Consider the following 14,350-nt stretch of genomic DNA (forward strand, 5'->3'; position numbering starts at 1 on the left):
AGACCTCCCTGCCCTTCGGTGTGGGCGCGACATCATAAGGCTCCCCCTCCCCCCGAATGCTCCGCTCTGCATTGCGATCGGTTCCTCTGCAAATTGGTGCTATTTGAACGAATAACCAGACGCCTACTCTTCTGCTACCCAATTCAATGGAGAGCTCAGGCAGTGGTCTTTCTGATAGGCCAAAGCCAATATTGATCATTAAGACACAAACTTTACCCAATGGAACGCATCTCACATTGGCTGTACAACGGAGTTGTTTTTCTTCATGACCAGCCCAGCCATTCAAAACCCCATTAAAGTAATCCAAGCGTACATAGCCATCGCATTCTACCGTGTTGTCTGTAAAGACAGTGGGACATTTTTTTAAGTTGCCACTGCATTCAACACGATTCGCGGGACTTCAAAGATGATCCATCGATGGGTAAAGGAATGGGTAAGGTGCAGCCGTTCAATTTCTCACGCCACTGCTGGTGGAAGGGCCTCCACTCGAGGGGGATTCTGCCTCAAGGGATGTTGTTCTGCTGTGGGTCCCAATGTGGCCCTAACATTCCTGGAGTTGCAAGGTCCACGGTCTCTTGGTATCGGCCTCCCTTGCTTCCTCAGCCTTTCCGAAAAACTCTGGGAGACCTATGGGCGAATGAAAGCGGAGGGCAGGCCTAACAAAATATGGACACACATAAGCAAAGCTTACGTGAACAAATTACAGCCATGTACAAATAGAAAACAGTCCGGTATATTATTGCTCACACAAATCAACGCGGGTATCTTGCACGTCACAATCGATTTTAATTGGATGCACGGTTAACAAACAGGCCGGGCCGTGTCCCCTTTTGTTACGTCTGGCTCCGCTGTTGTAGATCCAGAAGGGATCAACATACATAATTGTCCCGTGCCTTCACGGGAGTCACACAACATGCAATTGATGAAAATGCGCAAAGAGAAACAGGTCACACGAACAACGGCTTTTAATTAGGGCTGCCGATATAACGTCCCAAGATAAGATGTTCATTTTAATGACGACTGTTTATCGCCACATTATCATCACGATCCATGGGCAGATAGCCCCGTAAGGTGTCCACTGCACATTTCGTTATGTTTTCAAACTCCTCTGTCTTGTACCTAAATGCTCAAGTAGTGCAACATCTTTCTGACACCAATCTCCGTTGCCGTCAAGCCATTCTCTCGGAGGTCTTCCTCTCTTTCCTGTTCCTTCCATTTCTCCCGAACAACACCACTTTTCATTTTCCTGTTGGCCATCCTGTGTCCGAATAATTCCCGTTTCCCCTTCTCATCACTGCCTGCAGCATCAAGTCCTCCGTCCATGTGCAACCTGTTTCTGACGTCTGCGTTGGTCACTCTTTGGGTACATATAATTGTCCTATTATTTTGTAATTGTGTTTTACAAGTTTATTTATCGTGTTGGTGCTTCGCTATGCTTCCCAGTACAAATAAAGATTTGCTTCAACATTCACGAACAGCAGTTTGCTCAACAGAGGCCCGCCGCCACGAGTCTTCTAATCGCTTAAATCTTACAATCTTACGTGGCCGTCAGTTACGTAGGAAGTAACGAAATTAGCTACGATAATAACGAGGTCATATAATTGCCAATTACTCTGCTCAACATTTAGCAAAGTAATTATTTAATAGGTAACAGCTATTTCTTCTGCACCTCAATTGCAGTGTTGTGCTTTTGTAATCTGTATTTCATCGGTAAATAAAATATAAACAATCACAAATATTAAACGATGTTTTAGCAAAACGGGCTATACGATTAACGTGGATTTCACTTACATGGTAGCATCACCATACGCGGCAACCCTTCTTGAAAAAAGTAATCGATGTATATAGCAGACGCATGTCAAATACCAACACAGGAAAAGACGGGGACATTGTTCGGCAATTTTTAACCTGGCATTATTAACGTGACGGCATACTTGTATTATTATGGCAACAAGAACACGCAATAAAGTTAATTCAAATGTAAACTGCAACCAGTTGAAAAGATCTACATTCTAAAGGAGACTGCTATGAGAAGACACATGTTTACGCAAGCCTGCTTTATAAATAATGCATGCAGCAAAACGTTATTTTGGCAATTACACAGTACGATTGATAAATGTGGCTGTAAACCGCTTTTGTTTTCACAGATTTTTCAATGACCCCAAAACACGCCAATTGGCTACAAAAGAGTATCAATGTGGCCGGGTCTTCAATTCTTATACATTACACGATTTCCCTTCTGTTCTCACATAATTTAAAAACAATGGTGTTGACAAATATACACCCACAGTTTGGACTTTCATACCTGTCAACCCACACGGTTTACCCCGTATTCTTGTACAGGGAAATTGAGTTTTCAGGTCCATACGACGTACAGCAGTTTCAATACGGGCACAACAAAAATAATTGTCTGTGTGTGTTTGTGTTTCTACCTTGTGATGGGACTTTGTAGGATGAACGTTGAGATTTATAAGGGGTACGGAGTGACCAATAAGGTCTGAGTTGGTGTGTAATATGGTCGGGCACTGATAAGGAGATGACAGGTATGGACTTTATTTACCCCGCATACACTTTACAAATGCATTCCACTCCGCTGAAGTCCAACTGGCAGATTTGACAGAAGCCCCAAGTGTTGAACAGGCAGCTCTTCTTTAACAACACACGTGGGATGCAGTCAAGGTTGCCAGCATGAGGAGGTGCTCACCTGTATAGTACATTTGGAAATTAAGCACCAACTTTTAAAAAAAACGACAGTGTTCTCCCAATTGAGTAATTTTAAGTAGTTTTTCAAATTTGGACCATGATGCCAGCACACCTTTTTTCCCCGAACGTGAAGCAGACGGCGTGCATTCAGTCAATGCGCCTGCAGTATTAACCAGGGTGGCCGTGGGGTGTTCGAACCACGAGCCTATGCAACAAGCACCAGATGTGCGACCGCTCAGCCAAGTCACCACCCATTAATTATCGCTCCAGCAATCAATGTCCAAAAATTTAAAAAAACACTATCATCAAGTTGCCATTTTTTTTTCTGTCCGAGTGTGTGAACATAATTTTTATAGTTTGCTTGTAATGTTGGTGTTTATGAATTATTATTAACATTTACACAGCTTTGCTTCGTCACATTTGTAAAAATCCGTACCCAAACCCACAATCGATCGAAGCCAACCGACTCTCAGACCCACGGAATTCACTCGACTGCGGAGGCCGCGTTACGGCGATCACAACGGGAGAAGCGTGTGTCGTCGGCGTTGCTGATGCGCGACAGCGCGCCGGCTGGCTTCTCTCCGCGTGGAAAACCGATGACGTGGTCTCACACGGTCGCAGTTTTCAGGAGTAAATCTTGTTTCGGAGGATGACCAGCATTGGGAGGTGCTGCCTCACTCGCGGCCATCGCTGGACGTTGTCGAACCAGCGGCACACGTTCACGTGCTGCTCTCGCTCCTGCACGCCGAGCGCTGCCTGTAATTAAAAGCACAATTAGCGTCACCGGCAGCACGGTGGCGAGATGTTGACTACCTCACCTGGCATACATGAGGTTGTGGGCTCGATCCGAACACTGACGCCTGTCTGCTTAAGGTTTTCATGTTATCTCCGTGGTCACGTGGATTTTCCTCCGGGTCCTCCGGTTATTCCCTCCACACTTAGAATCAACTTGCTTTTAGAGTATTTGGCAGCTATACATTTCCACGTGAAACCCACTTTGTTGAGCAATCATTTGCTATAGCCAGGTCACTTCTGAAAAAGAGCTCTATAGCTCAGTGGGCCTTACCTGGTGAAATAATTGTTTTTATTTTTTGTGTTAATAAAAGCCCCATTTCACAGACAAGAGTCCACAAAGTTCCTCGTAGATTATGGACGAGGCTCATCTGCTGTGTTTGGCATTATTAATTGAACACATACCACCTCCATCTACAACAACAGAAACATCCAAAGGAAGTGTTGCAGCGAGCGCTGTCGAGCGAGAGCCTCTTGAGGCGAGGATGGTAGATGAGGGGGCTGCGGTGGCTGGTACCGTGCGGACGTCTGAACACCACCATGAGAGCCTGGGAAGACCCAGGACAGGTTCTCGTACGTTAAGCTTGTTTGTCTTGGCCAGGATTTAAATTCAGGTAGCTCAGACACTAACATTGTCACGTTATTCCCCTCGGTGTGAAAACAGACACGTACACAAAAAAAACCTTCACATAAACAAAAGATCCCTCCCGTGAAGCAATTTACAGACTGTTGAGGCAAGTGCTGTTAGTGAGCAGCTATGAGGACACAGCACACTCGGGGGTGGGTGGTCAGCACCATGGCTTGGCCACCTTTGTCTCCCGGGTGGAGATGTTTACACATCGCACCAGGTACTCATTGGAGAACGAGTCGACCTCGGGGAGGCTCGGGATCAATTCAGATATTCGCCACTGGTGTTGGCCATGAACGACCTCAGGTCGATGGGTTCGTCACGCAATGTGCTAACCACTGTGCCACCACTCGCCACAAAACACACATGCACGCACACACGTCTTCTAAATATACACATAAACATGGGCACACACCATTCACACCAACACATACATAATATACACCATCTTCATTAAAACACAAACACGATGGACCACCTTTACACGCACATGCACTACAGATTCTAACAATCTCTGTTTACACACGCAAATAGAAGAGCACTGCCTTGCTTGTATACACAAACCATGTGTTTGTAAACACAAACACTACTCCCACCTCCACAAACACATGCATACATACCACCCTCCATCTACAAAACTAAGATCGCCTACCATACACTGTTACGTAGGCGAATATCTAAGGCCGGAACAGTGCACATCGGGTTTTCAGAATTATAATATTTATACTGGAGCAAATATACATGGATTGATGAATATCTTGAGTCCTTTATCACTGGAAAAACAAACCTTAGCAAAAGTGATCGATGATTAAAATGTAGCAAATGCAGAGCAAACACCTGGCCAGAGAATAGGAGGACCCTCATGGACACGACAGTCACAGACACATGGGGTTGGCGGGACGTGCTGCTGTGAAGGATAACCGTGGATGGAGCTGGTGACAGACCGGCAAGCAGAGGAAGGTAATGGGCATAGGGTGGTGAGAGAGGGGGAGACGCAGGGGTGATACAACCAGGCAACACGTGGCCAGCTCAGAATCCTGTACGTATGTTGAACTTCTTTCACACCGTACGAAGGAATCTGATGAACCACAAAGCGCTTTTTCACATATGTCCAATCGGGGCGGGTCAGGAAGTTATAACAACAAACAATACAAAAACACAATAGGAGTGAAAAGTATTGTAAAGATAAGCAAATCACAAAACAACAACACCTGGCTGCCTTTATCTCCGCGGTGTTAATACACACTGCACCAGATACTCATTGAAGGCCGAGTCAATCGATACGAGTCCTAGAGCCAGTTCAGACATCGCTCGCTAACAATTATGAGCCGTGGCCAGGAATCGAACACAGGGTCGCCGGGTTTGTAGTGCAACAACGTGGAGTACCGGAGTACCGGAGATGCGGTGCCACGAGCTACACAGTGGGAGAGAAGCTACGCGGATTGCCGAGCGTCGCCACGAGGACTTAAAACGCCGCACACGCCAACGCACACCGTGGCACAAACCGAGGTAGGAGAAAACACACGCGGAACATGTAGGGATAGGAATACGTAACAACGCGTGCAGCACGTTTTATTGCAACGCTTGTAGTGGGAAAATTTGACGTTGTACCGATAACGAATTTTTGCGACCTAAAACGAGGAAAGGGCAGATGCGGGGCGAAACTCAAGAAATGGGAAATGCAATAACGAAGATTTTGCCATGTGCAATATTACGTATAAATTATTCACACGCGCACAATTCCGAGCAACGATGTCCATCTATTCCGTGCCGACTCCCACCCCCAACTCACCAACACGGGGTGCAGCCTGTGGTAGAGCAGGATGTCAGCCAGTGTGAGATAGTTGCCAACTATGAACACCCGGTCTGCGAGGTAGTCATTCAGCTCCTAAAACGACACAACGTTGCGCAGGTGGCACACCGATTACAGATCATCCCGACAGCGTATGATGATAAAAAAAGGCTCGGCTCTGCTGATGAGCGTGTGAAAGTCAAAACTGGTCTGTGTAAATGTTACCGAAGGACCGGCAGACAAAAAATGTAGGCTTTTTTTAAGTGGCAAGATAAACTCTTGTCTGTTTATTAGCATATGATCATTGTGTACAGAGCACCGATTCAGGTTAAGACAAAGAACATTCTGTGTGTGCGAATATATGTGTGCATGTTCCACTAAATCAGATAGCACTCTCTACTTTACATGGGAGGTGTTTACCAATCATCAGGTGCATGCAGCATGTAACAATGTGTATTTGAATACTGAACTTGGAATGGCACGCTGCGATGGGTACAAGAACTGCAGTCTGGTAAAACCGTGATGTAAACAAAGACCAATAAGGTAGTCCAGTGTTTTTCACTCATTTTAAGAGGGGGGCCACTTTCCACCGATAAGACATCACCAGTGTGAGGGCCAACACACATTTGAAACCATTGGGGGTTTTACAGCAGCACGATGATGGGGGGAGTGTTTTCACCATTTGTTTATTGACGGGGACCGCACATCAAGGGCCGCGCTAAAGGCCACCAGGGGCCACCAGTGGCCTGCGGGGCCTTGCAATGAAGAACGCCGCTGCAGGCGATGAGCAAACAAGGCGAGGGCATGCATGTACAAGATGGAGAACAGGTGCACAAAACGAGATGACAGCATTCACGCAGTCTCCGCGCTATGTCCACGCATGTAGGCATAGCAGCAGGGGTGCGTTCAGCGGGCAGAGCGCTCTACCACGGCGCTACGAGGCCAACGGTGCATGAAGAGGGCCGAGAGATTCACACCGGGCTGGGCTAATGAGCGCACGCGTCACATATATGAAACCAAGAGTTTGCAGGAAGGTGCAGCGAATCCTCCAATTGCCTGGATTTCAACAAACCCATCACGTGAACTCCGGTCGTCATCCTCGCAGCAGCGGCTCTTGAGTGGCCATCGAACAAAGATGGTCACCGCATCATCGCGCGCTTTCAGATGCAATTTTGTGGCCGTCTGGAATGCTCTTCATGCCGATATTAGGAAGCCACTGGACCTATGCACTTTTAAATCATCTATATTGAAAATCTATTTCTTTCTAACTGCTTTTTGTGTTTAGTTTGTTGTCCTTCCCCCATACCTCCGATTAATTAGCAGTTGGCTACGTACGGTGTGAAAAAAGCTCACCATACATACAATGCGCTCTGGGCTGCTAACAGGTTGTTCAACAATAAATCGCTCTGGAGCGCTCTGCCAATTGAATGCACCCCTGGAAAGAGCAAGTGAGTATACCAGGACAAACCACCAATATGATTGGTGAATTAACTTGACCAGAGCAAGCATGCGGGTGGTGGATAAAGCAGGAAAAATTGTGTGTGGGTGGTAGATTAACCAAACCAGGCAACACTTGTGGTTTTGATGAACCAAATGAGATCTTGCACACATCCAGATTTAATTACGTACATTCCAGGAATTGGCAGTTGTGTTTGGGTTGGTATGAATTGATTTTGACAAAGATCTGGTACCGGTATTGTGTTGAATTTCATGTTAGGATGCTGAGAACTATGTTCGGGTTTAATTTACCTAAGTTCAAGTTTGAAGTTTATTTTGCTTAACCAAGGTGACAACTCGATCAGCATGAGTCTAATGTGCAAGAGTGACCTGAGTTACCAAAATGAAAAAAAGCAAAACCTGAAATTGCAATGCAGCAAAAACAACCAATTTTTTTGTTTATTTAACCAAGGCCCACTCAGCTCTACGGTTCTTTTTCAGAAGTGACCTGGCCACAAATGACAGCTCAACGAAGTGGCTTATCACGTGGAAATTTATAGCAGGCCAAATACTCTTAAATGCATGTTTCGAATTGTGGAGGGAAAAGCCGGAGGACCCGGAGAAAAATCCACGCGATCACGGGGAGAACACGCAAACTTCAAATATACAGGCATCAGGGTCGGGATCGAACCTACGACCTGTATACCGGGCGAGGGAGTTAACATCTCGCCATCGTGGCACTCCATCAATTCCTGCCACGGAAACACAGACGCCCATCCCCAGACAGGTGGTTATCCTAGGCGGCAAGGTGGCAACCCTGGTGCATGTTTCTGACCCGGAGGGCAGTCTTCAAGGAGTCCTTGTTTCCCTGCTCCAGGGCGACCGCGTACTCTGCCCACTGCTGCACCACGGCGCGGTCCCCGGCATCCAGCCCCAGCAGCTGCAACTGCCCCGACGCACGCACCACGTGACACGCGGAGCTCACAAGCCCCACGACGCTGGAGCCATCTCCCACGTGCAGCACGGGTACCTGCAGCACATGTGGCACGCATACACAATTGTGAGACCAGAGCTTCATGTAATTTCACCACTCACGTGGGAGTTTGCCTTCCACGGTGCTCTTTCTCCACTCATTCCTGTCCTGGGCCATCATCTCCATGTCCACTCGACAATCCTTCTCGTCCCAGTTCAGCACGTCAAACCGCCGGCTCTCTAGGTCTGACTTCCGAGTCATCTTTCTCCACTATTCCTGTCCTAAAGGGAATTGTGTGCATGCATACATTATTTATGGTATCATTATAAAACAATGATATGTGAATCGCAAAGCGTTATACCATAAGCGTAATAATCTACATTAATTACATAGCAATAAATTAATCCTTACAAGCCTAATGAGAAAATAATTGCAGTCCTAAAGGTAATGCTACATTCAGCATAACACAAGTCATTCACCATTACCCATAGCATACTACATGGACCATAGCAAACTACATTAAACAGTGAATACTACATGAATGTAATAGAATGGATTCATTACAGTAGTTCAATGTGATGTAATGATTGCATGACGTATTAATCTATGTTTCACTATATTGCTGGTTTAGCTAATGTATGGCTTACGATGGTGCTATGTTGCATGTGCTGTCAGTGTACCATATGTGTACATGTGTGCTGTCTGCACTAATCTATGGTGCTGTGCTCTGCCGTGTTAATATAAGTTGACGTGTTAGTGTGTGAATGTGTTTATGTCTTAATAATCTATATTAACTGGTCCTGGGCCTCCCCTAGGTCGACTCAACATTAAATGAGCACCTAGTGGGGTGCATAAACATCGCCACTTGGGAGACAAAGAGGGTCTGGCGTGGTGCTGCTGCTAACAGCACTTGCCCCAAACAGACTGTTAATAATTAATCTATGGTTGCCTTTGTTACTGGCTGCTTTCATCATCGTCATCCGCCGTGATCCATCCACTGCTGGATAAACGCATCTCTCGCGATCCTGCGATGTAATAATCCACCTAGCACCTGAGCTTCTTTTCATCGCTTCATCTCCTCGGCGGACGTGCCCTTATGACGCATCGACTGCACATCCGTGAAAGAAGAGCTTTATAGCAGCTCATCAGATTCCTCCAGTATGAATATTCTGATTGTGCATTCCACCCCTTGGCTGTCACCGTTATAAATCTTGGCCATACGTCGCCACGACCCAGGTCGTCCACGCGAACGCTCACATTTATCACCCGTCTCAATCTGACATTTCAATAAAGAAACGGCTACTGACCGACTGATGTATAACACGATGTGCCCTGCCAAAAGCCATTTGCCTAATCGTTAGAATTGTCTTTGGACCCAGCATGTTTTCTTATCTTCGCGTTCACTCAATGTCATTCCAAGCTGACTCCCCGTGATTCTTTACACTCACGACTTGGCTGGAATCATATCCATCTTGCTTGTTGTGTTGAGTTTGTTGTCCATTCCCCGCACCTCCGATTATCACGGTCGGCTACGTACGGCGCGAAAGAAGTTCAACGTACGAGATTTCAGTTGTTTCTGTTCCATGTATTATGTTAATGTACAAGTTTCCGAACCATATCATATCAAAGCGAAGTGCCCATTAAGTAGACACTGTATTCCTTCGGCTGTATGTTCATGTGCAATATTATTGTACAGCGGTGTCGCCTGGGTTAATATTTACTTGACTAATCTGCTGTCTGTATGCGTTATGTATTATTCACGTTTATGTATATTCGTGGTTCACAATGCTAAAGGGCTTACTTATTTTAGAATCAGAATATGTATTTAAACTGGAGGAATCCCGTGAGATATAAAGCTCCATTTCACAGATGTTCAGTTGGGGCGGGTCAGAAAGTTACAACAAAGACAACACGATAGGAGTGAAAAGTATAGGAAAGGTAAGCAAATATTAAAAGTTAAACTATTTATATTCTTGGTTCTTTCGATAAAGTCACGTAGAAGGGAAACAATAAAATAATTTTTAAAAAAGATGTGATTCCGGACATACAGTACCCTGGCGCCTACAAACTAAGTTGCCTCTGTGGTCGTAGCATTGGAGAAACCAAACGACATGTCTCGGACCGCATTCGTGAACACAAAGCAGACCTAAAACACGGTAGGATCTCGGCCGTGGCAGATCATTGTTATAATTCAGTAGGCTCACATTACATTGACTTCTCCAAGACAGAGGTTCTTTGTAAGCCATCTGGCTACCATGAGAGATTTGTTCATGAGGCTATCCACATATACAAACACAGAGACAATTTCAACCGAGAAGATGGATTCTGGCTTAGCAATCATTGGAAGGATTTGATAAACCATTTGGGGTCTTAATTGATTGTTCACGCTTACGGTGGCTTTCAGACCGCATCCATTATTTTCGTCTCCCCCCTCCTTTTTTCCGAACATGATGGACTCGTCCATCTGAATAACTGCCAAATCGCTCTCCGTGGTGCTAACGTTAAAAAAACGCCACTTTTTTCATATTTTCTTGCTGTGGTTTTCACACCTGATGATTGCTTGTGTTGCAGTCGAAACGTCCAGAGAATTTTATTGTTTTATATTTTTATTGTTTCCCTTCTACGCGACTTTACCGAAAGAACCAATAATATGAATCCCTGCAGTCACGAAAGCTTTAAATTAAAATTTAAACCATCTAGTTTTACCAGGTAAAGCCCACTGAGCTATTAGCTTATTTATCAGAAGCGACCTGGCCACAAATGATAGTTTAACGAAGTGGCTTATCATGTTCGATATTCATCGCAGCCAAATACTCTGAATAATCCAAACCCCAGTTTCTAAATGTGGAGGGAAAATCTTTTGGCAGCGGTGCACCACCACAATTCACCAAACAGCGCGCGTCAACAATACTCTGCGTGTGGCCTTAACACTGGCGACGCTTCGGGCAATGGCCCTGATTCAGCGCCGTAGAGTGGCTATTAAGGGCCATTGGCAGAAAAATCTCCCACGAGGGCTACTGCACAAAACGTCGCCTATCACAGCTTCCTGAAATGCGTTATTGCGTGTTGAAGGCAACGAGCGTCATGAAGGTATAGAGAGGAGAGAGAGAGAGTAGTGGTGACAGGGCCCGAGCGAGCTCCACGTGTCGCCACGGACCCACAGCGCCCGCGCCACGGGCCGGCGACTTCCAGCTGCGGGTTCCCCAACCCCTTCCACCCCCCTCTCTCTCTCTCTCTCCCTATCCCCCGTGCGCCTCCTGTCTCACGCGACGTCTCTCGCGGCGGCGGCGGCGACGACGACGTCTCTCACACGCGACGTCTCTCTCACGCGACGTCTCTCTCACGCGCGCACCCCTCGCTCGGCCTGCCGCTCCAGCGGCGCCGCGGGGCCGCCCACGAGCCTCTGCAGAGAGCGGAGCTCCTCCACGCGCGACTCCATCTTCCTTTAGAGGGGGAGGGGGGCGGGGCCGGGTTGCCGTGACGACGACGGGGGGCGGGATTAAGTTGTCATGACGATGGAGAGGGTGGGGTTCGGTTGCCATGACGACAGGGGGGATTAGGTTGTCTGGACGATGGGGGGGGGGGGGGGTTTGGTCGTCAGGGGCGTTGGGGGGGGTGTCATGATAACAGGGGGGCGAGGTTAGATTGTCATGCCGACAGGGGGTGAGGTTAGGTTGTCATGACGATTGGGGGGGTGGGGTTAGGTTGTCATGACGACAGGGGGTGGGGTTAGTTTGTCATCACGATAGGGAGTAGGGATAGGTTGACGTGACGAAATGGAGGTGAGGTTGTCATGACAACAACGGGAGCTCCCCCCTCATTGCTATGTTTGGACCTCTGGGGTCAGAGTAAATAACGACGTAAGACATGGCAGCAATATCGCAAGTTCAGTTTACGATAAGATTCATCGTAAATCCGAGTAAATAAGCGAGTAACGATACTGATTGCCATAAAGTTATGAGAAATCGAGCATAACTGATAACGATTGATAAAAAAGCGCTAAATGAATAATTGATAATAACACCCCGCGAGAGCCCAAATTCACGGGCACAACAAGTGTCCTCTTGCCCATGTGCGCCACGCGACAGACTCCACACGTGGCTGGACACGGCAGGAGAGTCGCCGACGAGGGCCCCAAGTTTGGGCTGTGGACGCAGCTTCAGCAGAGGATGTCGGGGGAGGAAGACGTGGAACAAGAGGAAGTTAAACACGTGCAGATATCACCACAGTGGAAGCGGTGACCACAGTCGCAGCACATCGGGGAGTTGTTCATTTTTGCATTTCTGCGCGGTTTTGTGCTGATCGGGTCTTTGGTTTCCCGAATGTTTCGCGTAAAATCGAAGCCAGGGACCTTCTCCGTGAGGTCTTTCACGAGGTGGGTTGCTTGTCCTCACATGATTACATCAAAGTATTTGAACTCGCAACCTTCTGAGTTACCTACTACCACTACTATTTTTATTTTACCGGGTAAGGCTGAGCTACGTAGCAAATAATAGCTCAACGAAGTGGCTTATCACGTGGAAATGTATAGCAGCCAAATGCTCCAAATGCATGTTTCTAAATGTGGAGGGAAAAACCGGAGGAGCGGAGAAAAATCCGCACGACCACGTGGAGTGACACCGCAAACTCCAAATACACAGCAGCAGCAGGCGTCATCAGGGTCGGGATCGAACCCACGACCTCCTGCATACCAGGCGAGGGAATTAACATCTCCTAGCCATCGAGTACCGTTCTCTACACAGGAGAACGAGTGTGGACTTCCCACAAAGCGGAACCTGATTAATAAACCCCGTGGAATGATGATTTGGTCATTCGCAGCTGGGATTTAACTCGTGCGCTAAGACTGAGATGTGGCGTTCTACAGAGCACCTTAGGAAACAATAAAAATGCATATCTACTACATGTTGAAGTTCTTTCGCACCGCACGTAGCCGATCGTGCTGGTCGGAGGTGCGGGATAATGGTCACGTTCTAAAGTGGGGCACTTGCCTTGGTAGCGAAGGAGTCTTGAAGACTTGCGGACCAACCACTGGCCAGGCACACCCACACACCAACCAAGCACACCCACGCACCAACCAGGCACACCCACACCCCAACCAGGAACACCCACGCACCAACCAGGCACACCCACGCACCAACCAGGCACACCCACGCACCAACCAGGCACACCCACGCACCAACCAGGCACACCCACGCACCAACCAGGCACACCCACGCACCAACCAGGCACACCCACGCACCAACCAGGCACACCCACGCACCAACCAGGCACACCCACAAACCAACCAGGCACACCCACGCACCAACCAGGCACACCCACGCACCAACCAGGCACACCCACGCACCAACCAGGCACACCCACGCACCAACCAGGCACACCCACGCACCAACCAGGCACACCCACGCACCAACCAGGCACACCCACGCACCAACCAGGCACACCCACAAACCAACCAGGCACACCCACGCACCAACCAGGCACACCCACGCACCAACCAGGCACACCCACGCACCAACCAGGCACACCCACGCACCAACCAGGCACACCCACGCACCAACCAGGCACACCCACGCACCAACCAGGCACACCCACGCACCAACCAGGCACACCCACGCACCAACCAGGCACACCCACGCACCAACCAGGCACACCCACGCACCAACCAGGCACACCCACGCACCAACCAGGCACACCCACGCACCAACCAGGCACACCCACGCACCAACCAGGCACACCCACAAACCAACCAGGCACTGGGTGAGACGCGAGACGGTGGGGCGTCTGAAGTGCTCCCTTCACAAACCCGCACCGACCGGGGTGGTGAAGTATAGTCGAACAATCCGCATGACTCTCAGGATACCTTTAATCATTTCGGCATCGGATCTCTCTACATTACAACTTTGCTCCAGCAGCAGGCAGCCTCTGACAATTGCCAGCCAACTCGCAGTAAACAAACGTAAATGATGAGCAACGTCAGTGTAGAGCGAAATGAACAAGCGACGTAAATAGCCTCATTGGTACGTAA

General features: G+C 48.0%; 1 protein-coding gene across 1 annotated transcript; it reads right to left on the minus strand.

The window, feature by feature from the left end:
• Positions 1-764: 764 nt before the first annotated feature.
• Positions 765-11,826, minus strand: LOC116953096 (eukaryotic translation elongation factor 1 epsilon-1). The gene is made up of 4 exons (XM_032972940.2): positions 11,678-11,826; positions 8,188-8,382; positions 5,916-6,011; positions 765-3,459 (listed from the first exon to the last, which is right to left on the minus strand). The coding sequence occupies exons 1-4, from the start codon at positions 11,762-11,764 to the stop codon at positions 3,328-3,330; spliced, it is 510 nt and encodes a 169-aa protein (XP_032828831.1). The 5' UTR covers positions 11,765-11,826; the 3' UTR covers positions 765-3,327.
• Positions 11,827-14,350: the final 2,524 nt, after the last annotated feature.

The sequence above is a fragment of the Petromyzon marinus genome, unplaced genomic scaffold, assembly GCF_048934315.1.
Source record: "Petromyzon marinus isolate PM22_M1 ecotype Great Lakes invasive population unplaced genomic scaffold, UKy_Petmar_22M1.pri1.0 PM_Scaffold_149, whole genome shotgun sequence".
NCBI classification, from domain to species: domain Eukaryota; kingdom Metazoa; phylum Chordata; class Hyperoartia; order Petromyzontiformes; family Petromyzontidae; genus Petromyzon; species Petromyzon marinus.